Source organism: Rattus rattus, chromosome 10 (assembly GCF_011064425.1).
Source record: "Rattus rattus isolate New Zealand chromosome 10, Rrattus_CSIRO_v1, whole genome shotgun sequence".
In the NCBI taxonomy this organism is placed as follows: Eukaryota; Metazoa; Chordata; class Mammalia; order Rodentia; family Muridae; genus Rattus; species Rattus rattus.
Genome location: NC_046163.1, coordinates 49,188,492 through 49,216,198, shown reverse-complemented (window position 1 = coordinate 49,216,198; position 27,707 = coordinate 49,188,492). Strand labels below are relative to the sequence as shown.

Sequence of the window (27,707 nt, the reverse complement as noted above, 5' to 3'; positions counted from 1 at the left end):
CCCAATGTCTGGCTTACCTCACATGTCCCAGAGGACAGAGGTTCTCATTACATTTACAGCCCCACATCTGGAGATGTATGATGGATGGGACTGTGGATGTTCTATTCCACAGCTGCCAGCACGGTCCCTGAGCATCATTCTCTGTCCAGGATCTGGGATCTTTGAGCCCAAACCTGCAGCAGACTAACTGCGTCTTTACCAACAAGCAGCTCCCAGATTTAGCTTTCAGATACATTAGAGTTAAGATGGCAAAAATCTTCAAATGCAGGCAACACCATGGGACAGGCTCAGGGCCGAAATGGAACAGAAAAAGCAAAGGTGGGGGACTAACTCTTGCTCTCAGTTTGTCTTTCCGGGCGGGTGTGCTTTCTGTTGGCAGTCATTCAGAGCATACTTCAGGTTCGTCAGGCTTTGGAGGCAAGGGGCTCTCAGGCTTTCAGCCTTACATGGGAGCTGTATCCCTGGCTTTTCTTTGCTTTAATTTTCTCACTACTCAGATTGAGCAGCCCCTAGTTCTCCTCTCTCTGCTGCCTGCAGATGGGCATTGAAGGATCATCCAGCCTTTGGTCATGTAAGCTGATCTAAAAAAATTCTGTGTGTGTGTGTGTGTGTGTGTGTGTGTGTGTGTGTGTGTGTGTGTGTACATGTAACATGAAGGTCCAGTTTCACTCTTGGGCATGTGAATATTCAAATTTTTTCAGCGCCTTGGTTGGCAAGACTTTTCTCCCCTCCCTGGAGCTATGCATTTTTGTGGAACCTATATTGAAGATCAGTTGACCCTGTATATGTGGAATTATGTCTGGGTTTTCCATTCTGTTTCATTGGTCATATTTTTAAATACAAGACTGCTTTAATTATTATAGCTTTGTGATATATTTTGATATCTAGACTCCTAATAGCTATTCTCCTTTTTAAAGAATAGTCCAGGGTTTGGGGTTTGGTTTTTGTTGTTGTTTGTTTGTTTGCAAGGTCTTTTGTGCCTTCATATTTCTAGAAGAATTACTGTTGAAAAGTCATTCTTTCTTTTCCTTTCTCACAACAATTCCTTTCTCTGTTTTATCCACCTAGTCGTTTTTTATTGTATAGAATGTGATGACTTCAAAGTACTTATATTTACTTGTTTTGTCTTTATGACTCAGGAAGTCCACTCAATCTTGCCTGAGTTCTCACTCGCTTGCCATAACTGGCGCCATCAGGCAGTTGCTGGCTCATCCGTTGGGTCCTTCCTTGTTTCCCAGCTCTCAGAGATGGTGGTCCATTGTTGTCTGGTGCCCATTGTTTGAAAGCTGGATTATTTCCCCTAGGGAATTTCATATGCTCTGTTTTATTCTCTTTGTTGAAAGTGAAGCCCACCCCTGAAACTATTGTTTTTAACCAGGACCAGCATGCTCAATACTACCATGGGTCAGTATATTGGGTTGTTTCACAGTCTCATATATTCAGCTCCCTAGGAAACCAGAATGCTATGGACCTAGGGCTACCTGTTGGCTACAAGGATAATGCTACTTTTAGGAAACTGATTTAACATCTGCTAGTAAGGGACTAAGGCTGGGACTATTAGGAGTTATTAGTCAATAAGAGATGAAATTTGTGCATTAAACTATATTACATTAGTCATTAGAATTTGGACCAGAATGTAAGTTTGGTTGTTGGTTAAATCTTGGAGGTATTTGGATACTAGGGTTAGGAAGAAGTTCTGTAGCATCAGAGTAGCTCAACTGGGGTCATCGAGGGATATAGGAAAATTTTAAGTCCCCCAGTTCCTATTCTGTTACCAGTTTCAACCTTCTGAGGGACTCTGAGCTAAAAAGGAAAGCACATTCTCTGTTTTCTCTTTGTTTCCTTGTTCCAGCCATATGTCGCTATCCTCTGGGCATGTCAGGAGGCCACATTCCAGATGAGGACATCACAGCTTCAAGTCAGTGGTCAGAATCCACAGCTGCCAAATATGGGAGGTGAGATAGCTTTATCAAGAAGGCCTGAGTTGCCAAGGGTTGGGGGGACTGGACACACAGCCAGAACTCAAGATGCTGGGGGGAAGGGCTAGAGCTGATGAGAGCTTGTGAGACTGAAAGAGAGATGTGAAGGGGTTTGTGCTGCTTGGAATGTTTCAAAGAGAGACCAAGCCTTAGCTGTAGTCACTGGCCTGGAAACCTCTTCCCAACCACAGAGGCCTCAGAGCCACACCACCCACTGTGAATGGGGTCATTGATAAGCAGTGGATTTGCTTTACTGGACCTCACTGTGGGCTGCTGTAGGAGAAAGGCCAAGGGTGCAGGTACTGAGAGGTTTAGACTGTGTAGGACACTGGCAGTGAGTGATGCCTGCTCCTCAGGAGGTGTCTGAAATGTCACTGGGCAGAGCATCTATGGTTAAACCAGACTCTGAGGTTTCCAGTAAGTTCTTTCCTCCCTCAAGGAAACCTCACACAGAAGGGCCATCCTCATCTATAAACAGAGCAAATTCTACGTGGAGTATGTATTTCCCAAGGCCCCCGAATGAAGAGACTCCCAAGTCAGAAGCTATGCTGCTGACCAATGCCTCCTCTTCTTGCTAGACGCTAATTATTTCATGTAAATTTAGTATTGATTTTGTTAAAATGAAATCACTCATGAGGCAATCGACCTTGTAGCTTCCCTCATCATACCTGTCTAAGTGTTTGAGCAATGAGAGTAATGGCTGGTGGAGTTAGTGGGAAGCAAGAAATGAGTGGAAACATCTGTGAGGAAAGGGGATGTTCTAGGGAAGAGGGAGACTACTCAGAGGGTCCCCCAACAAACCTTAGGGTGATTTCTCAAGGCTGTTTAGGTCTAGCCTGGAGTAGTAAATAAAACCAGGTTATTGGACATTCCCTTACACGTTTTTTTCATACTCATTTTCACCATAGTTCCCATGGCTTTTGCTGGGTGACCACTCCCATCCTGCTGGCTAGCATTCCACCACATTGTACAGCCCACACTGAAGACCCTACCTTTCCTCCCTCTTCTCTCCTTCTTCCCACCTCCTTCTTCCTTCCTCCCTCCTCCCTCCTCCCTCCTACAACTTGATACCCAAGCCACAAGCGGCCAACTTTGTAAGATTGTGGCTGAGGAATGGAAGGAGGATGGTGAAAGAATTCCACAGAGGAACATGAGTGGAAAGAGTTTCATTTCCCTAGAGTTCTTTAAATCAAGACGAGGTTATATGTGCTTTGGAAAGCCCCAGCTCCCTTGTGGTGGCTCTCCCTGGGCTGTGTGGTGCTTCAGAGACAGGATGCTGACCACAAATGAGAATGGTTAGGACAGACAGACACCATGGGGAGGTCCCCCAAGTCCCTCTGGTCTAGACTGCAGGTTTTCACTCTGTCATCAGGCGCAGGGCAGCTGCCTACTGTGAGCTGGTGAGTGTCTCTTGTTATACAGTTGTGCCCTCTCTCCCCTTCCCTTCTTCTCAAGGCTGGACTCTGAAGAAGGGGATGGAGCTTGGTGCCCTGAGATTCCAGTGCAACCCGATGACCTGAAGGAATTTCTGCAGATTGATTTACGAACCCTACACTTTATCACTCTTGTGGGGACCCAGGGACGCCATGCAGGGGGTCATGGCATTGAATTTGCACCCATGTACAAGATCAACTATAGTCGGGATGGCAACCGCTGGATCTCCTGGCGTAACCGACATGGGAAACAGGTAAGAAGAAAATGTCCATGTTCGGGGGAATATAGGAATCATAATAGTCAATATAGTTCAATAGTTCAATAGTCAGTAGTTCAAACTGTGTATGTTCAAGCCCGATATGACATTGTAAATGTGACCCATTTACAATGGAGTTGGCACAGAGGATCCATTAGCTCTGCTGAGAGAGCTGAGTGGCTTCACTCTGCTCATGAATGAGGAACAAAGTGTCCATCAAATGCATGATTCGAGAAGAAAGGCAGGCATGGCTTTATAAGATCTCTGCTTCTTCTTGTCTCTCTCCTAGGTGCTTGATGGGAACAGTAACCCTTATGATGTTTTCCTGAAGGACTTGGAGCCACCCATTGTAGCCAGATTTGTTCGCCTTATCCCAGTCACTGACCACTCCATGAACGTGTGCATGAGGGTCGAGCTTTATGGTTGTGTCTGGCTAGGTAAGTCTCTATCACAGAAAGCTTATGAACCACATAGAAACTTCTAAGCCCTGAAAACTAAAATCCAAACAATCAGAAAGGGCTGAAGTCAATTCACCTTTGGAATGGAATTATTCCCTTTGGGTTAAAAGAGAGAAAAATGAATCACACTCATCCACCCAGGGCTTGGTACCCTATGCTGGTAACGATATATTCAGTTATTCAGGTAACTGCCATTGAGGTGTGCTTCCCAACAGTGCTCAACTATGAGCCCAGATGGAACCCCAGTGGACAGAATGCACACGATTGTACTTCCTTGGAAACTTAAGTAGCTTCCCGGGATAATTGGTTAGGCAGCAGGTGCATCTCCTTACCAGAGACACTGACCGCTGTGTTTCCTTTGGCAGATGGCTTGGTATCTTACAATGCACCCGCTGGGCAGCAGTTTGTACTCCCTGGAGGCTCCATCATTTATCTGAATGATTCTGTCTATGATGGAGCTGTTGGGTACAGGTAAAGTCTAGGAGATTTAAATAATCACCAGAGTAGGGGAAATGGCCATAACGTATAGCTTTTGTTACTGGGATTTCATCAATAATCAAAGAATCAATCAACCCACTGGTATTATGCGCACATGTGATATACTGTGAAATAACTTAGATGTAGTAAACTATATGGTGTTTATCTCCATTTGGTAGCTGACTTTTGGAAAACAAAATAGTAATATAGTAGACAGGAAGAACTTACACAAAGCGAGAGCTGAACTTTGTGATATGTCTATGAATGTGGGAGCTATATTTTTGAACCTGAAATGAGGATGTATGTTCCAACCTAAAGGCTAACTTAGCTATGGGACAAAATATAAAGATTGGTCAGGTCACAAAGTTGAGAAACAATGGACTCCATAATATAGTACTTTAGAAACTGTGAAAAGAAGGGACTATTGAGGTTTATAATAGATAAGAGAAGCTTTTAGGATATGTGGTAACGAAAGCAGGGGACTGTAGGTAGAGGGGTGGAGAGGAAGAACAACATTGGTGATCGTGGCAGTAACTGGGGTGAGAGCAGCAGAGAGGCCTGAAGTGGATGGATGGAGAGCTGTGGTTGAAAAATATCATCAGACACATTAGGGTACAGAGCTGGGAAAGACAGGTGCCTATCCATTCAATCATTGCATTCTTCTTCTGGCCCATTCCTAATCCCCCTCTTTCTTAGTTCACTGTTTATCTGTACTGATTGAGCCTAGGAGGGAGGTCAGAATATTGTGAAACTCAGATCCTACAATAAAGTTTTTAGGGGTTCAAAAAGAAACATATTAGTTGTTGCAGTAAATATTCAAAAGGGATCTACCAACTCAGGCTAGTGCCGGCACCGTAGGGCCACATGGCATCTGCGGGGTATTTTAATCTCAATCAGCCAAGCATCTCGCCCGCTAAGTTCCATCCCATCTCATGCTGCCAACAGCTACTCTCTGAGCTTGGCAGCAATCTCACCATCCATCTAGTTCCCAAGGCGGGTCGCTGCTACGACAGTTTCATACAGAGACCGCCTACCTCGTGGCTTTCTCACTGCAGACTCTGCTCACAGTCCCAGCATCTGCCCCCAAGTGGTTATAGTCTCAACTCTCAGTAATCCATTAAAAGCAAAACTCAATAGGCTTGTAATTTAGCAATCAGATTTATATCTTAAATTCTCAATCCACAGAATATCTACAAAGTAAACTCACAACCAATGACATAAACTGCCCACCTAGATAAGACAGATTGTTCTATAAAAATTCATCCCTTTTGAAATATTCAAAACTACCGGTGGCCATTTAAGGCCACACGGATCTGGGTGGTCCTTCTCTGCCTCCATCTTGGTTCTTCTTCTTCTTTTCTTTTCCTCTCTCCTGTCTTATAAAATCTCTGTCTCCGCCTTACTTTTTCACTGCCCAATCACAGGCCTTGCCTTATCTCGTGCCCGTCTTCACCTGCATAAAGACAACAGTCTACATTAGTGAGTCTCAGGATGCATATTGTAGAATGACAGCCCTTCTACTGGTTCGGGGGTAGAGAATGAATGACTGCCCTCATCTGCCAGCCCATGTGTGAAGTCCCGACTCAACTAGTCTTCTAGTCTTACTTATTCCCCTTCCATCTACTTAATCACTCACTTCTCCTCCACTTCCTTACATTGTCTTCACATCGTTTGACTCGGTCACACCCTAGCTAGACTATACTCAAGGCACACAAGAAATGAGACATCGACTGAATCCAGATCAACCAATCTTTGCTGGGCAGTTGTTAGCGTGTGTGTAGAAGTTGGCTAGGTGATATGGGTGTTTGAGAAAAATAAAGTCATGGGTCTTATGCTTGAGGTATTCATAGTTCGGGTCAGTGGCTATGTGAGTAGATTAATTATTTTATGCATTAGCAACTTTTTTCATTGCTATGTCCAACTATCTGACAGTAAACAACTTGGAGAAGAAAGATTCAGTTTAGTTCATGATTCCTCGGCAGGAGAAGGTATAGTATAACAATGTTCATGGTGGTGGAGGCTAGAGTGCCAGGACTGGGAATAGTAAGAAGGATATGAAGAAGTGGGGTGGGGATGAATGGGCGGGGGTTCCTTTCAGCATCATCAATACAGTGGTTAATTGATAATTCTAAAAGTTGGGGAAGGGTGTGATTGGAGCTATGTTTCAGGCAGATTAAGCAGGCAGCTGACAGAGATTAGATGTAAGTTCTAATGAGGTATATTTTAAAATCCCAGATTCTATGATGTAAAAATGAACTAATAGCCAAGGCCACAATGGTACTCTTGGAAAGAAAATAGGTAAGACATATTCATTTGGGGATTACAAGCATCTAATCGAATTAATATTACCCTAATGAGCTCTTTCCCTGAATCAATGGAGAACTCAGAGTTTCACATCAACAAATGTTATAAAATAGCGAGTGTTTACTGGGTGAGCAATGAAACTTTGAAGTGCTGTTTTATTAGTTTTTATGACAAGCCTTCATTTCCCCTTATATCTTTCCCTATACTTATCAATATGGTGTCTTGATATAATGGTTCACCATTATCAGCGGTATTTAAATTAGCTCATTCATAGGAGAATAGCATGAAGAACACAGCCCTTGACCCATCAGTGACCAATAGTCACTGGTAGGAAGCATTTGTGACCCTTCTTGTACTACACAATTCAGAAAAGGGAACCACTAGGCAAAGTGCATTTGAATGATTTCTCCTAATCCCTCCACCTCTGAGATTATCAGCTCTTACAAAATCCAGCAGTGAATCAGTGGGTTAAAAAGTTCTTCTGTGGATCTGTGAGTGACTCCAGGCTTTTCTCTTCTCTCCTCTTCCCTTGGCCTGAGCAGTATGACTGAAGGGCTAGGCCAGTTGACTGATGGGGTATCTGGCCTGGATGATTTTACCCAGACCCATGAATACCATGTGTGGCCCGGCTATGACTACGTGGGATGGCGGAATGAGAGCGCTACCAATGGCTTCATAGAGATCATGTTTGAATTTGACCGAGTCAGGAATTTTACCACCATGAAGGTCAGTGGAAGATTTTCTTCAAGAAATCTAAAATCATCATATTGGGGGAAAAATGTTTGATGTGCTGATGTTAACAGAACTAGATTTTAAAATATATTCCACTACTACAAGTATAGATGAATTCAGAGTCATGTCATTTTTTAAAGGTTGTTTCTTCACGTGTTAGTTCTGTGTCAGCTTAAGTTAGGTCCATTATTTTTGAGTTACTCCCTCCCTCCTTTGCTTCTTCCTTTCCTAACACCAGAGCCAAGCATTTCATCTAATTAGGCATAAGAGTTATTTCATGAGTACGTTATTGCAGAACAGTTAGGTGGAAATTGGTGACTATGGTTGAGTAGTGGGATGGAAGCCAAAGGCTTGGTCATGGCTGCCCTAGAAGGCTGGTGTGTGATAGATCACCTCAAATATCAATATTTGAAGGGATTTGAAGAAGGAAGCTTAAGTCCTATATCTCATTTTCTCTGAAGTAAGGCCCTACCTGGGTGCCAAGTCCTGATGCCACCTTCGATAATGTCATTGCTATAACATAAAGGGTTTCCTGGTGTGTAGTTTAAATCATTATTCTCCTTTGCCCTCATTCCACCCTGGGTCTCTTTTAGAGAGAAGGGCATAAAAAAGAACAAAAAAAGTTCATGCAAAAAGTAACCGGATTGGATGCTAAATCTAAATTCTAGCCAGGGGTGTGAAGGAAAGCCTTTGTGTTCAGTGAAGGATGAGGCTGCAGCATCTTAAATGGTTTTGGTATGAACTCTTATTAGTCTATAAAAAGGCAAGAGGAAACCTCAATAAAAGCCTCAGGAAAGGGTGGGCAAATAAATCTGGCCTTCTACATAGATGTTCATTTATCTGCCCTTCTTCACATTTATAGTCTTGTGTAGTAGTAGTCTAAAAACTCGGTAAGCCTTCCTCAGTAGTCTGCAGACTACAGATGTTAACTGGGTTAAGTGGAAGAGATAATAATTATATAATTAAAATTTATCTGGTCATCTGTGCTTGTTATTGGTTCCACAACTACAGTTGGAGCATAGCATGCTAGATTCTGAGTAGAGCATAGTCCCTATCTTGAGAAATATTGGTCACAATATCAGTAGAAAAGGCAAGATTAATTTGCGAGTGTGTGCAAGATAATATAGGACCCAGAAGAAGGAAATATACACCATCAGTCATCATTGAGGGTTCCCTCTAATGCAAATATTTTATTCCTTACACAAACTAGGTTTAAAAAATGCATGTCTTTTATGTTCCTCCTAGATGCTTATGATTATCTCTTAACCAGATTAACACTTATTCATAAAATGAACAAAACATTTAAGATGAGAACAGAAAGAACGACATATGCTTACTCTGTTGGTTTGCTGTTGGAGGATCTTTGGCAAGCGTAAAGCATACGTGTGCACAAGTAACACATTATTCCTAAGTTTTTGTAGATAGGAAGTAGGAAGGGGCAAAGGAAGGAAATATGCATAACAACAAAAATATGCTGTAGGAGAAATTATTTTTGTATTCCTTTTCATATACCCGTGAACATACACATAGATTTGTAAGTTTATACATGCTGGGGAGGATTTGTAGTTTAACAAATAATTAAACAAATTCTAAAACTATCTGTGACCTTATAACATTTCATCAGAAAACTCCAGGATTCTTTTTAACTCGTTTATTACAGCTCAAAATAATTCAAGAGCTTACATCAAGAAGGTCGAAGTTTCTAAGTAGGAGATTCAGGACAGTCTCTTCAGGCAAACAGGGCCTCCACATGGTTTAATTTTCCTGGGCAAAAAAAAAAAAAAAAAAAAAAAAAGACTTCCAGGGCACTAATACCTTTTATAGATCAGGTTTCTTTGTGAGGCAAATTACTCTTCATCTCTTGCTTTGAAGAATGGTTAAACAATACCATTAAAGCTTATTCATGCATTCAAAGTATATTATTTTAATAAATAAATATGTAATTCGAGTGAAACCCTATGCTATTTATTTGCATTCCAGAAGAATTCTTGAACCATCTGTAGGAAAGATTATTACCTTCCCTGCAGGGTACTTACCCAACTCTTTGCAGATTTCAGAACATCTGAAAAACCTATTGAAGCTAGAGATGGTATTTCTTTGATTTTTTTTTTTTTTGCCCTTAGTCTCACTCCATCCACTTGGGGTCAATAAACTAAAATTCACTTCACTCCAAGGAAGATATTAACACATGTGTTCATCAGTAAAACCTGTGGAGAAAAGAAATCCAAATGGAAAATTTAAGGTGACAGCTACATTTCTGTGTGGTGAGAGGGCATTGATTAGATGTCTAGGGCTCTCCTTCCAATTGTGTTGCAGACTAACCATAGGTCAGGGAAATATGTGAGTACCCCTGTCTTGTCAGTACATAGACTTGGTCTAGAAGGCGTTTGCACCCTTTAGTAGCTCTCATGGTCTACCCTTAGAATATCTCTGTTCCAGTTCTCTGATGTCTCATTCATCATTACTCTTTCTCCATCTAAAAAGTGAATTCAGTCTGGTAGTCCTGCACTGCCTACCTAGAGGACTTACAGGAGTCACACAGTACAACTCAGGGCCTAAGCAGGCCTAAGAAAACAGGAATACCGTCCATGAGTGGCAGTCATGCCTTTCCAGGAGGTCAAGCTCTTGAGGGACAATGGCCAGGAAAGATCTGTTTTCCACGTTAAGAGTCAGTCAGAGGAAACGGAGATGAATTGCTGTAAGGGCCCTGAGTCAGTTGCTAATATGCACATTGCATTTTTATTTTTTTGTGGGTTGCTGAAAGACTGGTTGTGGAATTTTTGCTCTTGATGACCTCACAGACCAAACAAACATCTCTCTGAAAGGGTCATGCTTCAGGAGAGATGCCGGGTACCTTCCAACTAACTTCTTGTCTCATCTTAGATACTATTAGTGAGAAAGACTGGATGCTCTACTTAGACAAAATTTAAGTCTGTGTCTCTGGCTGAAAGTGCCAGTCCATGGCATTCCAAGTGAGATTTTCATAAAGAAAGATGAAATTGTATTTGGTTGAATATTATTTTCTTTCAAGTGTCCCACATAGCCTTCCTGAAAAAGAATGGTCTAGTTTTGGAAGGTACCTGCGAGAAGGTAGGATGTTAGGTTGAGAATAGCTCAAATATGGGCAGATATCAAGTATGATTTAAAAGATAGCAGAGCCAACAGAATTCCTGTGGAAGACAGACAGATTTGGGAAGATGCTGATCTAGCCCCCACTGAACAGGTGAGTGAGGATACTGGAGACTAGAACCATGAACCAGGTGATCAGAGCACAAAGTTGCAATGGAAATTGAGGCAGCATCCTAAGTTTTATAACATAGGTATCATTGCCACTGCCCAGAAGATTGAATTATAGGTAGTTTTCCGAGAAATGAGCAGGCCTAGGGTTTCCTATGTAACCCAGAAGAACCAGTGTGTCTCTCACATGTCCCCTTCTCTGCCAGGTGCACTGCAATAACATGTTCGCTAAAGGTGTGAAGATCTTTAAGGAGGTCCAATGCTACTTCCGCTCTGAAACCAGTGAATGGGAACCTACTGCTGTCTATTTTCCCCTTGTCCTGGATGATGTGAACCCCAGTGCTCGGTTTGTCACGGTGCCCCTCCACCATCGAATGGCTAGTGCCATCAAATGCCAATACCATTTTGCCGACACATGGATGATGTTCAGCGAGATCACTTTTCAATCAGGTAGAAAACCTTGGGCCCCACAGGGAAGAAAGTGGGTTAATACAGGAGGTAGGAAGGGCATCCATGCTGCCTCTTGCCAGGTCTCTGAGAGGAACGGGGTTTCCTAGATGACTTACAGGTTTTTGAAAGAGAGAATCCTTTGCGTTTCTAGTTTTAATTTATGCAATTGTAAGGAAGCAGAGGGGAACAGTACAAACTCTATTAGACTCTTTTATATGTTTGTCTAGAAAAAAAATTAATGGGAAAGGATTGTTAAAATGTGCCAAAAGCGATACAAATTAAGACTATTAATGGGAAGCATTTAAGTACTATCAAAGAATTCAAATAAAAATCCCTAAATATTATGTACAAAAGTAACGAGAACAATGGACTCCTATCACTCGCTTTCATTACTAATCTTTTGCTATCTTTGTTTATTCTTTGTTGCTGTAATATTTGAAAAGAAATCTGACTCTTGCTCTCCTCCCCCATTTCCTTCCTCCCTTCTCTCCATGTGCTCATGGCCAGCCTCTATTCTTCTACCTCCTCCTCTCCTCCCTCCCTCCTCCCCTCTCCCTCTCCTCCTCCTCTCCTCTCCTCCTCCTCTCCCTCTCCCTCTTCTCTTCTCTCTTCTCTTCTCTTCTCTTTGCTCTCACTCTCTCGCCTCTCACTCTCTCTCTGCCTTTCTCTGCCCTGACTACCCTCTGAATTCCCCTCCCATGCCCTGAATAAATTCTATTCTATACTACAAGAAAAGAAAACAAATCTGAAACATATTTAGCTTTATTACTAGCATTTAGGAATGCATCTAAGAAATAGCTTCTTGAATACAGTGTCATTATAACAACTCAAAACATTTGCCAGTACAGCCTAAAAATGACTTAATCATCCTTGAGTATAGTGTAGGGTTCATGGAAACCCTGTGCTGCACCAAGCCTTGAAAAGTTAAGTGGAATTTGTGACTTCATCTATGCCACTGGGTTTTAGTGTGGAAGACAAAGATGGCTTTTTTTTAGAATTAATCCAGAGTGCCACCAAGCCCAAGCAATCAGGAAGAGCAGGGAACGAAACCATGGGCTTTCCTAAATAGTGTCAATGGTGTGACTGCATCTAACCTGACGAAAAGTACAAGCATAAAATAAAATGATGAGAGAGAGAGAGAGAGAGAGAGAGAGAGAGAGAGAGAGAGAGAAGCCCAGACATGGATTAGAAGATAACAGCCTTGCTGGCTTGATTTTTTTTTCTTAATTTTAGTTGTGAGCTTGGCCTTTAATGTCTGAGCCATCTCTCCAACCCCTGACTTGATGTATTTCTAAAGAAGAAAATGTCACGATAGTTCATTTATGAGGCTATGCTAATAGGGTAAGAGGGTGTGTGCATATTTAGAAAGCACTGGTGCCTAAATGCTCTCTATGCCAATGTATTTAAAAGCAAGCAGACTAATTGGTTCATATAATATATTCAGAGCAGAATGGTATATGCTCAAAAGAAGGGGTGCTTAGATTGTAATAACAATCGGAAGGTAAATACTCACATCCTTGAAAATCGTCTGGGAGAACACACAGATGTCCACCTACTTGTATTCTTGGGTAATCTTGGCAGAGCGATTGGCACATTTGTCTTATTTTGGCCAACTATGGCTTGGACTAAGTTTTAGATTCCTAGGATTCTCTTGAGTTTAAAATCGTATGTCTTGGTAATGTCATTTTCTTCTAGATTCTTGAGAACTTAGCACATTCAGATGACACCAGAAGCTCTTTAATTGTATACTAATGCTAACAAAAATTAGGATTTATTGAAAGACTATCACGTAGAAGAGAAATTCATATTTTAATTCTTGACAGATGAGAGGTAAAAATTGATTACCAATGTCAGTATGGCCACTACACTTTGGGGTCTCTCTTTTAAAGCCACAGCATCATAGTATAGGACACTTCAAAGACAGTTTTCTATCTCAAGGGATGAATGAAGCCTTAAGTTGAGAATTAGGACAATGAAGCACAATGAAAAAATCCTTTAGAAAACAATTTAAATTGTTTGATTTCTTTATTGTTTAATTGATTAAATTCTAGGGAGGAATGACTGTCTTTATAATAGGTTTGTTTCGTGCCCATATATCCACTGAATTCACACTACATAGTATTGACTCTAGGCCCTTCTTTCCATGTATGTTTTATGATGATCTATGACCAAAGCCCTCTGACACACCATGTGTTAACTTTTTATATTGTGACAATATATAATATTTACAACAATTTTGGTTTGGCACCAGAAAAATAAAGTCTTTATTGTACAGGTAGTTCTACTTTATTGAATGTATTTGTGGATTATTTCTTATTTTGTTTTTCAGAGACATTATACATTTTGCATTTACAGGCTTTGGTGTCATGAGTTAATACATGTATAACTTTTTAAAACACTATTGGTAACCCACTATGTTGATTTTTACAATGTACTAGGTCTTAGGCTATCTTCAGATGTGCCATTGCCTGGCTGTCTGCTCCCAGTCTCTAATTCACTCTTTTTTCTGTGACAGATGCTGCAATGTATAATAACTCTGGAGCCCTGCCCACCTCTCCTATGGCACCCACAACCTTTGGTATGTATGATTAGTAATTGTACAATATTAAGATGAAGTTACCTCCTGGAAGACAAAGAACAAAAGAGACTACAACTCTTCACTGTGTATGAGTGGCCTGATTCTGTGTGGCTCTGAATGAAAATTTGTGTGGTAAAGGAAGAATGGTCCACCCCCAAAGTGAAGGACCCAAGGTTACTCTGATTTGTCACCCTTCATGAGTTTCTTCAGCTGAGAGGGGCAGAAGCTAGAGTGTTCCAACTGTTCCATGGATGTTTAGGAAGCTTGGAGGAGAAACAAGTAAGGAGGCATTCCTATATGAGACCTGTAACAGCGATCTCACAAACAAGGAGTCCGTGGAACAAAAAGCTTTCTATCTCTCTGTCGAGGAATGCGCCAAGTACAGTCCTTGCTTGGCCATGTTACTGGCTATAACAGCCAGCAATCTGGAAATGTGCTTGATTGGGTTTCTTCTGAGAGGAATCTCAGCTCCCTTGGCCCATCTCCAGAATGAAGAGTTCACCTCATTCCTCGCCTATATCTTCACAAGCATTAAAAGAGCCTGTACCACACCATGACAACACAGACAAAATATGGGAATGCAAAATGTGGGAATGTGTATGAAACCTGCTTGCTATTTAGTCTGAGACAGAGAGAGGGAGGGTGGTGACCCATGGAGGATGGAGCTCACTAGGAAATAGGAGCTAAGTAATAAGAATGAGCAATAAAGAGCATACACATGAGGACGGAACCTTCTGGAATCCTCCTGAAGAAACAGGGATGGTCTCCATGCTCTGCTCCAGTCCCTTCTGCTCTTACTTGCCCTAGGAAGTGATTCTTTTCTTTGCTTCTCTGCTTGGTCACAGATCCCATGCTTAAAGTCGATGATAGCAACACTCGGATCCTGATTGGCTGCTTGGTGGCCATCATCTTCATCCTGCTGGCTGTCATCGTCATTATCCTGTGGAGGCAATTCTGGCAGAAGATGCTAGAGAAGGTGAGGATGTGCAGTATGAACAGGAAGCTGTACTTCCATTTCCTGTATGACCATGACACCAGGAGCAAAGACCAAACTCCAAAAAGTTACTAAGTGGCTGATAAGTTCTCTGAGGCAACCAAGAAACAGAGGAAAGGCTGGTGAAGGGAGCCCAGAAAGGCATTAGCTGAACATAGTTTCTCACCTTCAGAGTGAAGATTTTGGAATCTGCCTCGAAATCTTAGGAAACATTTTCTAAGGCATTAAACCTCCACTTGGGCATTTCCCATGAAGAATCCGGTTTATTGGGTTTGAGGTAGAGTGAAGGCACCTGTGTGTGTTTTCAATCGAGCAAGTCACCTGTGGTCCTTTCTGAACTGCTCCACAATCAAAGTTAGTTTTAAGGATTTGGGGGCAGGAATAGTTCATAGAAGAGGAAATCTCTTTGCATCTCACAAAGACCTTACCATCAGAAAGAAAAACAAAATGAAGCCTAAACCCATTATAGAAATCTAAAGAGTTGAAAAGCAGAGTACAGAGCATCTCCTCAAGGGCACGTGCATGTTTCAAGGCGCCAGTGTGAAACGCTAAGACTTTTCCTTTTTCAGAAGACTGAAACGCACTCCTATCTACATGGGTAACTCCAACAGGAAGGCAGCAAATAGGCAGTTTGTGGCAGAAAATGCTGCTTGACTAAGGTTTCTTTTGGCTGCTTGAAACTAACATATACTCTTTAAAATTATTTAGTTCCTTGAGAATTTCATACAACATGTTTCAATCATATCTATCTACTGCACTCCTCCCTGAACTCCTCCCAGATCTAATGTCACCTCCCCACCCCTCCCAACTTCTTATCTTTCTTTTTTAAAAAACCTACTGTGTGTCCATATTATGTTGTTCATGTAGTCATAGGTGTGGACTGTCCACTGGAGGGTGGTCAACCTAGCAGAAGTCACAACCTTCGAGAAAACTGACTGACTCTCCATTCGGTATTTCCTCAGTTAGGGGTGGAGAACTAGTGTACGCTCTTACTGAATAGTCTAGTAGGACTACATTCTACTTCAAGGAAAAAAGAGAGAGAATCTACATTCTCTATTCTGGACTCTTTGCCCCTCTTTATTTGATCTAGAATTTACCACCTGTCCCTGGGTCTTTCTTCTGAAATCTGCTAAGCCATCTTCCTCACCTGGGAGATCCAAGCCAGTCTGGGAAGCAGTTTTTGCCTTTGGATCTTTAACTTGATCCTTCAAGAAATTCTTTCTACTACTGTATATAGCCTTATAGAATGACTCGCAGTGCCCCAGGATGGTATTCTGGATCTCTTGCTGGGATAATATCTAATTTTTTTTGTTTGTGTAGAAAAGCTTACATACACATACCGACAGCACTACTAAATATATTTTTAGTCCATACCAACTTTTGCTGATACTTTGGATGGTGTCTTCAGCAATACTTCTTTGAGAAAGTCAACCCATATTGATAGAGAACCTACTATGTGTTGGGTTCCATGTTTGTTCTGAGTATGTTACTGCTACACAGGACTGGCCGGTCTAGTAGAAAGATCTAAGATACTGTGTATGTGTGTTTAGTAAAATGGACTATTTTACATGTTCAGATTCAAATACTCCACCCACCAGATGCCAGCGGTTTTCTTTCGTTGAAGGTGGCAGTCACATTAGACTTTGGCAGTCACATTAGACACTATGTATGCCACTACGGCTGGTTCTTTCCCACTTTCTCTTCCTGTTTTAGATGTAACTCTTCATTCTTTTTGGGGGTTAGTGAAACCTAGCATGTTATTCTAACTGATAGTACTAGGGTGATCAGATATACTGTTAATTTAGCATGTTTTAGAACTCCCAAGTTAATGGACATTTCGGTTTATGGCTATACAGATCAAAGGGTTAAAGCACAAATCAACAAAACCTGTTATTTCATAGAACTTCCACAACTCTAAAAACCTGAGAAAGTATTTGGCTACTTACAGGATCTCACTGTGCTATGTAAATGAGGCTGACGAGTGCTCCAGTGGACGCTTATGAATGTTGCCGACGCAGGAGTTAGATGGTTAAAGTCCGCCATCTAAAGAGGAACCTTTGGCTAAATTTCTGTAACACAGGAATCCATGGTGCCAGTCTGCCTCCCTGCCAGCTGCAGTGTTCCTGGGGGTAGGGGTGGTGGTGAAGGTGTAAACCGAGCAGGAGGGCTGGATTTTAGAAAGAATGAGTGACGACCCTCTCTATCCATGACTTTCAGGCTTCACGGAGGATGCTGGATGATGAAATGACAGTCAGCCTTTCCCTGCCCAGCGAGTCCAGCATGTTCAATAACAACCACTCCTCATCACCAAGTGAACAGGAGTCCAACTCTACTTACGATCGAATCTTTCCCCTTCGCCCTGACTACCAGGAGCCATCCAGACTGATCCGAAAGCTCCCAGAGTTTGCTCCAGGAGAGGAAGAGTCCGGTGAGGATGAAATAATAGGCAGAAGGTTGAGAGAGAAGTTTTGGTTGATATGGTAGAGGCATAACAGTCTTGGTACAGGTTAACCAAATCCACTAAGTCTGTGCCACTAAGTCTGGAGAAGTGCACAGTCTGCCTTGAGGTTTGATTGCTGCTGCTTCTAGTCTATTCTGAGACCCTTTCTTTTATTCTTAACATAAGACGTTCAGAGGGACCCCCACACTGTCAAAATGTTATTGAGGTCTTACCAGAAGAAGCTGAGTAGTCTCATCCAGATAACCTTCTTGTTCCGTGTGTAATGGGAGAGAAGGCCCATTCTGTGCTCACTTGAGAGCAGACTTTACTGAGGGTAAATTCTAGACTGGAAATTACAATGGGAAGAGAAAAGAGACATGAAGCCAAAGGCATTCTACATCTCTGGGTAACTCTCTGGATAGTTGAATGGCTTAATTTGTTGACTTCTCTTTGGTAAAATCATCATCACACTAGTATAAGATTTTATTTTTATAGTAAATATGTTTTTGGCTCTTTTCAATAAAAGTATTGAATAAGGTATATAACGCCAGTTGCTTCAAAGCCCAGTCCCCTTTGCTACAGGGTAACATCAGAAGTGGTACTGGGTCACAGATGGTATCCTCAGAAGCAGTCCATGGTCATCAGCTTAGAGGTGACAGGATCAGCAGCAGAGGACTTATATCCAGGAGTGGAAGGCCTGAGCCAGCTGGTGTGACTAAATAGAAACACAGAAACTCATTCAGGAATAAATGTGCAGAAAGAAGAAAGGAAATTAACATCCACCTTATCACTGATGGGGTAAAAATCAAAGGAAGAGACCACTGAATTCATCTAATTCCTAGAAACAGCAAAACTAAAGACTACATATGAACTCATTTTCTTAACAGAACCAAAGTAATTAACCTATTTCCTAAGGTCCACATCTCCCATCTCAATTATATTCTAACTTTCTACAATTATGGTAAACACTAGTCTATAAATTTAATATGATGTTTTCTTTCCCAAACTGGACTGTTAGATTAATGGTAGCATTCTGAAATTAAAGAAATTTGCTCTTAAACTTCCAACCTTCAAGAGTACCATCCCATACAGCAGCATGCACCTTCCTAAGGCTTAGCTACACAATTCCACAGGATTAGTCAGGGAACTCGTTCATGACAGTGCCCTGTAGGAAAAGTGAAAAACAAAATGGCAGCCTACATTCCGAAGTCCAAAAGAAAGGTGTCTAGAGGAAGCACAACTGTCCGCATGTAAGTATGTATGAAGAAGGTTAGGCTGCCATGGGGCTGAGTTCTTGCTATCCCCTCAGATCTTCTTAAATCCCTTGCGAACCAGACTCAGGGCCTGTGTCTTCTCAGGTTGCAGTGGTGTTGTGAAGCCGGCCCAGCCCAATGGACCCGAGGGCGTGCCCCACTATGCAGAAGCCGACATAGTAAATCTCCAGGGAGTAACAGGCGGCAACACCTACTCTGTGCCTGCCGTCACCATGGACTTGCTCTCAGGAAAAGATGTGGCTGTGGAAGAGTTCCCCAGGAAACTGTTAGCCTTCAAAGAGAAGCTGGGAGAAGGCCAGTTTGGGGAGGTGAGTTGGTTTTTGGAATGAGACCCCTGTCCTTGATGACTTGAAGGAAGTGGAGGGTGGGGATAAAAAGGATCAGTAGAACAAGTGTTTACCTAGAAGTGGGTTCTCAGCCAGAGGTCTCCCTTCCCTGTTTGTCTGCATTGCTCTCTAGATAGTTAATGGTCAATCTCATCTTTGGGTAAGAGCTGTAGATTTCCTAGAATTTCCGTTTTTTATACAAAAATTTAAAAGGAAGAGAGCCACAAGAGTTCAGCTATCCTGAAAACTCCCCCAAGCTTTCAAACACTGTTTACGATAGGTTTCTGAGGGTGGGGAGCATGAATATCATCATCTTTTGTGGATTCTCTAGGAACACCCAGCCGCTTGCTACAATTTTTCCCTCTTAATGAGAGTTATATGTCAACATGGTTTAAAAAAAAAACAAAAAAACAAAAAACCAAACCAACCTCGCCCCTGTTTTTGGTCCTGGAATTAACCACAGAGGAATGAAATCACCACAAAGATAAGGAGGAGCTCTCTTCTGAGTTGTTCTCAGAATGGTGCATGAAATATTAGACATTTGCCTCTTAATTCTTACGTAAGTTATCAGAACCTTCAGAGAATTCAGAGCAATGTTTTCGGCTGTAATGGGAATCTTTGAGTCCTGTTATTTAAGTGTTACATCATCAAATGCAACACTTGGTTTCCAATGAATATGATGTTGATTTCCAGTCTGGGTCGAGTATTCTCCTTCTGGGGGGTTTGGTGTCAGAGAAGGCAGAGAGACCCCGGACATTTGTCTGTACTGTCACATGGACTCATCCTGTCCCTTGGGTTGAAATTCTATGCTCACTATACTATTTCTAACTCATAGGCATAATTTACACCATTCTCCTCATTTAAGGGATTATTTTAGGGAATTGCCTTATGTTTATATGATTAAGGGATTAACTTTCTCAAATCAAAGTGGAAGCAATTATGTCAAATGTTATTTTCTAGTGACACGCTGTGATAAAATACTACATTATAGCTTCATTCCTTTCCTATCAATAATCCATCCAATGTACATTTTTGTAGGGCACCGATGTATCATATTAGCTGGGTCCTTTAGCATTGTTTATTAATTCTGACAATTACTTGAATCAAATTTATGTCACCCATAGCCTCTTATTGGTCACTGATTATCTTGCCTGAGTCGTAAGAGTTAATCTCCAGGACATGCCCAGCAAGAATACGGAGGTATCTCCAGGAGATTGGATGATGCTAAGACTGGATGACTTTTGTCTAGGTTCATCTCTGTGAAGTGGAGGGAATGGAAAAATTCAAAGACAAAGATTTTGCACTAGATGTCAGTGCTAACCAGCCTGTCCTGGTGGCCGTGAAAATGCTTCGAGCAGATGCCAACAAGAATGCCAGGTCTGCATTTTGAATTTTCTTTTGCTTGCTTCATGGTTAGGATTAGAAATATTCCTGAACATTTTCGAGCTTTTATTTTTCTTTCCTCTCTTGAGATGGGAAGGTCTGTGAGCTGTCCCATAAGCTGTCCCACTATAAGGCTTTATACGTCCTGACCAGAAGTGCCCATCTTTTTCTCTGTCTCTTTCAAATACAAATGTATACATTTATATTATATTTGCTATATACTTACTTAAGTCCCCTCACCTGTCACACAATAGCCCAAATATATTCTTCCCTTCTGAAACCCAGACATAATCTTGAATGTCACCCTCTCCTCTGGCTGGCTTTTCCTAATGGCAAATACCTTTCTCCCTACACCTTTGGATTCTCCATTTTCCCACGTCTCTGTTTACATTCTCATCCTGTTTTTCTTTTTCTCTTTAATTCTCCTTTTATTCTATGTTCAGCAGCCCCTCACAAAAGAGAAGCTACTTCTACTTGGAAACACATCCGTGGACCTCTGAGCAAAAGAATCCACAGTCCTTTAGCAGGGTCCCCAACTGGCTAGTGGTCTCTTGGGTCCTTTACTACACAGACTGCAGTTTGTAGAATTCTGCATTGCTCTCTGACAGCATTGCCCTTACAGTCACGGTGAGTTCATCCTCACCCAGAGAGCCATGCTGGTGGGAAACTAATAGTTTGTCCCAGGGAAACCTGAACATCTGGATACCACATGCATCTTCCCATGAGTGTTGTCTTGATATGTCTTGCTGATACGCACCCCAAGAGGAAGTTTATTATTCCTAGTTCCCTAAATTATTGTAAATTCAAAAGTGATGATAGGTTTCATTAAAAGTCTTACGGTGGGCAGGATGTGGACTGGAGCGGAGACAAAGGTGAGGAAGTGACTCTGTGTGGGCTTTCGCATGTTAACCAAGAGCTTTGTCTTACGAATATTAACATGAGATGGGATCTTCTCCATATTAATCTTCTCACAGGGCAGCAGAGGGTGGCAAATGGAATAAAAACACTGTGCGAGATAAGACAATGTATTTCTGGGTTGCTTGGGTTGGTGAGATTTGCGGATTCTATCTATACTGTCTGGTTTGGTAGTGATGGATTGCTTAAGTTCTGGATCCTCACACGTCACCACAACCCATGATCTGGGATTTCACAGGAAAAGGACAGGGGAGACGCTGAATCACGACTACCTTGGTTCCAAGAATTTATATCGACAGAATTTGACTTTCAGTGCAGAATTCCTGTAAAACTCACTGGAGACTTCTGATTGGCCCATGTAGCTTTTGGGAATGTAGGCTATTGGCTCCATGTTGGCAATGTACAACTCAAATGGGGCTGTTGCTATGAACTCAAACCATTACCAGTTTGGCCCAAATGGCTTTCAAACAACTCTACCATATCTCCTGTGTGCTATGGCTGACTGCCAGTGCAGATGGTATTGAGAGAAGCCAGTAGGAGCAAATAAAAAAATAATGATCAGATAATGAAGAGGATGATTATCCACTTTGTAAAAAAAGTGGCTTCACTTTATTAAGATTATGACTTAGTAGCCTTTGAAAGAGGCAAATATCTTAAAGCACTTGAGTTGGTCTTTAATGGAAAGCCCCATTTGCAGGGTGGTTTTAAGCGACACCCATCTACATCTGTAATATTAACAACAGTCTATTTAGTGGGCATTTTGCCAAATGCTAGGGCTATAAAAGTAAGTCATAGAGCTTTTTTTGAAAACATTATCATCAATTCAATAAAGGTCCATTGCATTCATGGAGAAGTTGGATGGGATAGGTCCCGTGCCTGTTTGTCTGTTATCTCAAAGATTATCCAATGGGGAGCCAGGCTTGGTGCGATGGGTAGGAAGGGGCGCTGCCGTGCTTCCTTCCTTTCTCAGTCCTGACTCTGACGACCCCTGACTTTATCTACAATCACACCCTCCAAAGGAATGATTTTCTTAAGGAGATAAAGATTATGTCTCGGCTCAAGGACGCAAACATCATCCGTCTCTTAGCTGTGTGCATCACTGAGGACCCGCTCTGCATGATCACGGAATACATGGAAAACGGAGACCTCAATCAGTTTCTTTCTCGCCACGAGCCTCTAAGTTCTGGTTCTAGCAATGCCACAGTCAGGTAAATGAGTCAGGTCCTTTGTCTTTACTGTGCAGCCATGAGAGTAACTCCAGGGCCTGAAAACGGGGAGTGGTAAATGCTAAGGTATCAGTTGTTGTGGGGTTAGCGTGGGGGATCAATTCGTGTGCGGTGGATGATGGGGCAGCTACCCTTTAGGGGAAATCAAACATTCTATGGGAGTGGAGGCAGGATATGGTTCAACCCTGGTTTGTTGCCTAGTATATGCCCTGTCCATAGCTGCTTTCTTTTTCCTTACGTGTGCTCCTAGTTACGCCAACCTCAAGTTTATGGCTACCCAGATTGCCTCTGGGATGAAGTACCTTTCATCTCTCAACTTTGTCCACCGAGATCTGGCCACGCGCAACTGCTTAGTGGGCAAGAACTACACCATCAAGATAGCTGACTTTGGAATGAGCAGAAACCTGTACAGTGGTGACTACTACCGGATCCAGGGCCGGGCAGTGCTCCCCATCCGCTGGATGTCCTGGGAAAGCATCTTGCTGGTGAGTTTCTACATCTTCGAGCCTCGTCCCAGCAACTGACCTGCTGTTCAGGTGTGAAACGGGACAAACTGGAGGTGGCAGGAGGCGAGCTCAGTAGACTTTGACATTTTCCCCTGATTTGAGAGGCTCTTCTCCGAGCATTTTATTATTGTTGTTTTGCTGTCATTGTTATTATAGACTTGCCTACTTCTTCTGGGAAACGGTAATGCACCACTCTAGAAACTTTAGCTCTCCCCATTGAATGGTCTTAATTCTGGGCATTAAAACCCTTATCTGTTAAAAAAATATGTTGTAATATATTTTTCCATATTAAGTTTATGACCATGCCCCTTATCAATTATTAAACCATAAATTCTCACTTTCTACAATGTTACCTTGGTTGTCTTCCATAATATTCAGAGAATCAGAGAGAAGTCTGAGTCTGGTTTGATTTTGTTCATTTCTACTTCATCTGCTTATTTCTACCTGATAGTCATGCAGGATTCATAAGTTAATTTTGAAATGAAAAAAAATGAACATCACCACAAAGATAAGTTAATGCTTTGGAATCTTGCCTTTGAGGGTTTTTTCTTGTGCATGCATGTCTCGTGTGTAATGTCTTTGATTTTTTTTTTTATTTTTAAATATACAAGTGTGTGTGTTTGTGTGCATGTGCATGTGTGTGTGTGTGTGTGTGTGTGTGTGTGCATGTGTGTGTACATGTGTACATGCGCATTTGTAGTAAGTAGGGATGTGCATGTAAGGACACACGGTTACAAAGGCCAGGGAACATGTCAGATCCCCTGGAGCTGGGGTTGCAGGCAGATACAGGGTGCTGGGCACTGACCTCAGGTCCTTTGGAAGATGAATAAATACTTCTGTCTGCCTGTTTTCCTAATACATGGGAGGCTGAACTAGGAGAATTGCTGTTAGACACATACATGGCTTAGATAGCGAGATCCTGGATCAAAAAAAAAAATAAAACAAAAGAAAATGAGCAAGAATGATGATATAATAGTTGCCATTGTATAAAAACCCGGTGACCTTTTCATCCATATATGTGAGCCTTTATTTTATCAACTTCTAACATATGTAAGCATTATTTTTAATCTAAAGGAGCAGCTGTGTGGTATTCAAAAGAGACACATGGGGTTACCCTCAGAGGACTATGTTTCCTAATCCAGTTGTTAAATTATTAATGGACTTATTAACCGGAATAATTTAGTGAACCACTCCTTTTATTTTTCTGATCTAAAAAATCAATACCCTCTACATGTCTGTACCACTATCTTTATTAAATAGAAAAATGTGTGTTTATTGAGCACTGATCCTATCTGATCTCAGTGTTGTTATTTGATAAAGTCATCTTCAAGACTGGGGCCATCAATGAATAGGGAAGTGAGAATCCTGGATCCACCAGGCCTAATTCCAGGCCCTTAAAAGCCTTTCTTTATTCCTACCATCAAAACAATTGATTTCTCATGCTAACTTAGGCTTTTCCCAAAGTGGTCTATATCCTCCAGGTGACCTTCTAGTGTTCAGAGAGCTGGTAGCCCAGAGGCCTCTGTTCTCACACTCAGTCCAGGGGCTTAGGAACTGCATCCTCACAGCTCTTGGATTACATGTCCAAGAGAAGCAGGCCTAAGCTGAGGTTACAGGGATGGGAGAGCGGACGGCTCTCCAGTAAGTTCACATCACCACTTCCAGTTCCTCCGTGCACATCTCGGCAGTGTCTGCATTGCTCGCCCTTGTCGGGGGAAGGAAGATTGATTTCCGATGACGGGCATGGAACAGGTTCTTTGTTTGTGGGCCTGGCTTGCTCTGACTTTTCCCCCCTCTCCTTCAATAGGGCAAATTCACCACGGCAAGTGATGTGTGGGCCTTTGGGGTGACTCTGTGGGAGACTTTCACCTTTTGCCAGGAGCAGCCCTATTCCCAGCTGTCGGACGAGCAGGTTATTGAGAATACTGGAGAGTTCTTCCGAGACCAAGGGAGGCAGGTACGGACTGTGGGGAATACGGTCTTGGGTGCTCTCTCTCAAGGGAAGGAGAAAGGACGGTCCTGACTATGTCGGAAGGCCCCAGCTCAAGGATGGCAACCAAATTCTCCATCTTAGGTTCAGTCTATTTGTAAATCTAGATCATCCAGGAAGTCTACTTGGTGGTAAAAAGAGGAGTGAGGGGAGTCAATGATGTTTGCTTAAAAAAATTAGAATAAGATATGATGGGGGGTTTGGGCTGGTGAACAATGTTTCTGGACTTGGACATCCACAAAAGGACTGGTGTGCCCTGGTCCTTCTCTGGGGACGTGCCTCTGGGCCTGCAAATTGATCCTCTTGGGGGCATTGGACAGCTGAGCCCTCAAACTCATGCAGAGTCCTGACTCCCTGAGATACCAAGCTTTCTTTGGTTGGCTAAGTTTTTAATGCTCTTGTACAGCATTTATTTGGTTTATGCTTCCATATTGATTTAGAGGTTGTGGAGGAGGCTGATTACTGGCCTAACCCTTATAGCTTGCTCAGTCTGCTTTCTTATAGAATCCAGGACCACATACCAAGGGATGACTCTACCCACAGTAGACTGGGTCATCCCTAATCAATCACTAATCAAGAAAATGCCCTATAGGCTTGCATACAGACAGATCTTATGGAGATCTTATCTTAATTGAGGTCCCCTAGATTTCATAATTAAGGTCCTTAGCTTGTGTCAGGTTGACGGAAAACTATCCAGCACAGGAGATAACTGCTCTCTTATTGTGATAAAGCAAAGATTTGCTCTTGTCTTTATGAAATATGCAGTGGACTAAGAAGAAAGCTTTTCTTTCCTAGATTAATGCATTTAAACCACACAGGTCAAGTTAAAAGTTGTGTGCTCAATTAGGAAATGGATCCCACTCATTGAAATAATAGTCTTAGCTCGAGTAATTCCTAGAATCATAGGCAAAAGTGGGGTCATTGTGAGCCTCTTGGTTTTCTTCAAATGATTATCAACAGAAATCCCGCAGAGTCAGTTTTTAAACAAGACCGTCACCCATGCCACAAGAGGAAGGCCAAGTCCTTTCCTGCATTCTGTTAGTTTTATATTAGTGTTCACCATATTAAAAATGTTCACTAAGCCATCAAATGGTATTTCAACTCTGTTATGCAGCTTTATAAGAACATGGCAATTTTAACCAATTGAAAATGATAGCAATTCTCATTTTTATAATAACTTTTAGAACTTTACTTTTCTTATTTAGTTTTAGGCAGTGTATGTAAAAAGGACCACTAATTTTTACCTACAGGGTACTAGCACTGTACCACACACACATCTGACCATCTCCCCGGGATCCGGGGCTAGAGTCAGGGATTTGACTGGATTCAGGCCAAAAGCAAATATGACAGTCACGTGCTGGGTCACGTCTCAGTTACAACTCTAAGTTTTGAGGAGGATATTTCTGAATTTGGCATGTCAAATGTAAATAGCTGGTTAAATACAAATTTGTTAGATTTGGTAAAATTTGATTACTATTGTGTTTATAGTTGAAATTCCAGTACTTGCGTTCTAGAATTTGATCTGAGCGGATTTAGACAGTGTTGTCTTTATCAGTCTTCTTCAAGGTTTCCTTAGTCCCTGAGCTACACAAATGTGATACGGTCATTTCCTTAGTTCATCCAACCTCCTGGGCACAGGAGATACCCGGAAGGAGGAGGACAGTGTGGCTGATAGGAATTCTAAATTTCAAATGCTTAAATGTCCACAGCAAAAACTCCAACCCTTAAAAGTGGGGGGAAAAAAGAAATTAAAAAAAAGTGCATCTGGTATTTGTGTTCAATTTATAATCACAAGGTGCGAAGAAATTCCAGATGGCATTTTCTTGACTGCTCACAGTATGAACAGAACTTAGTTACTAAAATTAAATTGCTTTAAATTTTACTTTGGTGTTACAAGAGGTCACAAAAGGATATGTGTGATATGAGGTCTTATGAAATGTAACTGGAACTTCTCAAGTGAAATTGTTATTGCTGTTGTTGCCTTTGAGGTTGAGTCTTGCACATTTCCAGGGTGATTTTGAACTCAGATCCTCCTGTCTGAGCCTCCCAAGTACTAGGACTCTGGGCCTGTCTCTACCACACTAGAACTTAAAGTGACTATAATACTTTTTTTTCTAAAGTTCTCAGAAAGAGCCCAGCAATTTTATGTTTATCAGTAATATCTGAGAATGCCAATTATCAGTAATGGTTACTTCCTAATGCCTGGTATTTCGTAGCCATTGCTTTGTAATTCTGACTTCAACTTTGTTGTATCTGATTTAATAGTCATCTAATTTGCTATTTTAGCAGAAGTCAAATATTTTTGCCTATTGGTCTTTTTTACTGTCAGTGAAGAGTTGATGGGCATACATGATTATAAGACTCCGAGTAAAGCCCAGCTCCTATGATACAGAATACAGGCTGGTGTTGTATGAGATAAGACAGGGCAATGGGAACTAACTAGGTACAGAGATTGGGTTCAGCAAAGGCAATGATACTTTGATGGTTCAGGGATCATGGAAAGGTTAAGTATGGTTTAGTAATCTGTCAATATAGCATGGTATTAAAAAGTACAGTTAAGGAGCTGATAGTAAAAAATTATAAAATGCAGAAGGTGGATTGGGAGCCAGCAGAGTAGAATCTTGCTTGTGGAGATGGTAACTGGCAACTTCAGAGTAGCATCCTAGGCTGGAATTAGGGCATCGCGAATACGCCTGTTAGTGCAATCTAATCTCATCTAAATGAGAACACTACAGAGGAGGGGAAACA

General features: G+C 41.8%; 1 protein-coding gene across 1 annotated transcript in view; it reads left to right on the top strand.

Annotated features, from left to right (window-relative positions):
- Ddr2 (discoidin domain receptor tyrosine kinase 2) overlaps positions 1–27,707 on the top strand; it is a 102,598-nt gene that overhangs the window by 69,322 nt on the left and 5,569 nt on the right. The window contains exons 3-16 of the mRNA XM_032915259.1: positions 1,853–1,955; positions 3,435–3,666; positions 3,959–4,106; positions 4,493–4,598; positions 7,451–7,634; positions 11,084–11,327; positions 13,843–13,905; positions 14,751–14,881; positions 17,117–17,327; positions 18,698–18,921; positions 20,189–20,316; positions 22,257–22,445; positions 22,714–22,948; positions 24,777–24,926. Coding sequence (XP_032771150.1) covers positions 1,853–1,955; positions 3,435–3,666; positions 3,959–4,106; positions 4,493–4,598; positions 7,451–7,634; positions 11,084–11,327; positions 13,843–13,905; positions 14,751–14,881; positions 17,117–17,327; positions 18,698–18,921; positions 20,189–20,316; positions 22,257–22,445; positions 22,714–22,948; positions 24,777–24,926 — 2,348 coding nt within the window. The remainder of the gene's footprint in view (positions 1–1,852; positions 1,956–3,434; positions 3,667–3,958; positions 4,107–4,492; positions 4,599–7,450; positions 7,635–11,083; positions 11,328–13,842; positions 13,906–14,750; positions 14,882–17,116; positions 17,328–18,697; positions 18,922–20,188; positions 20,317–22,256; positions 22,446–22,713; positions 22,949–24,776; positions 24,927–27,707) is intronic.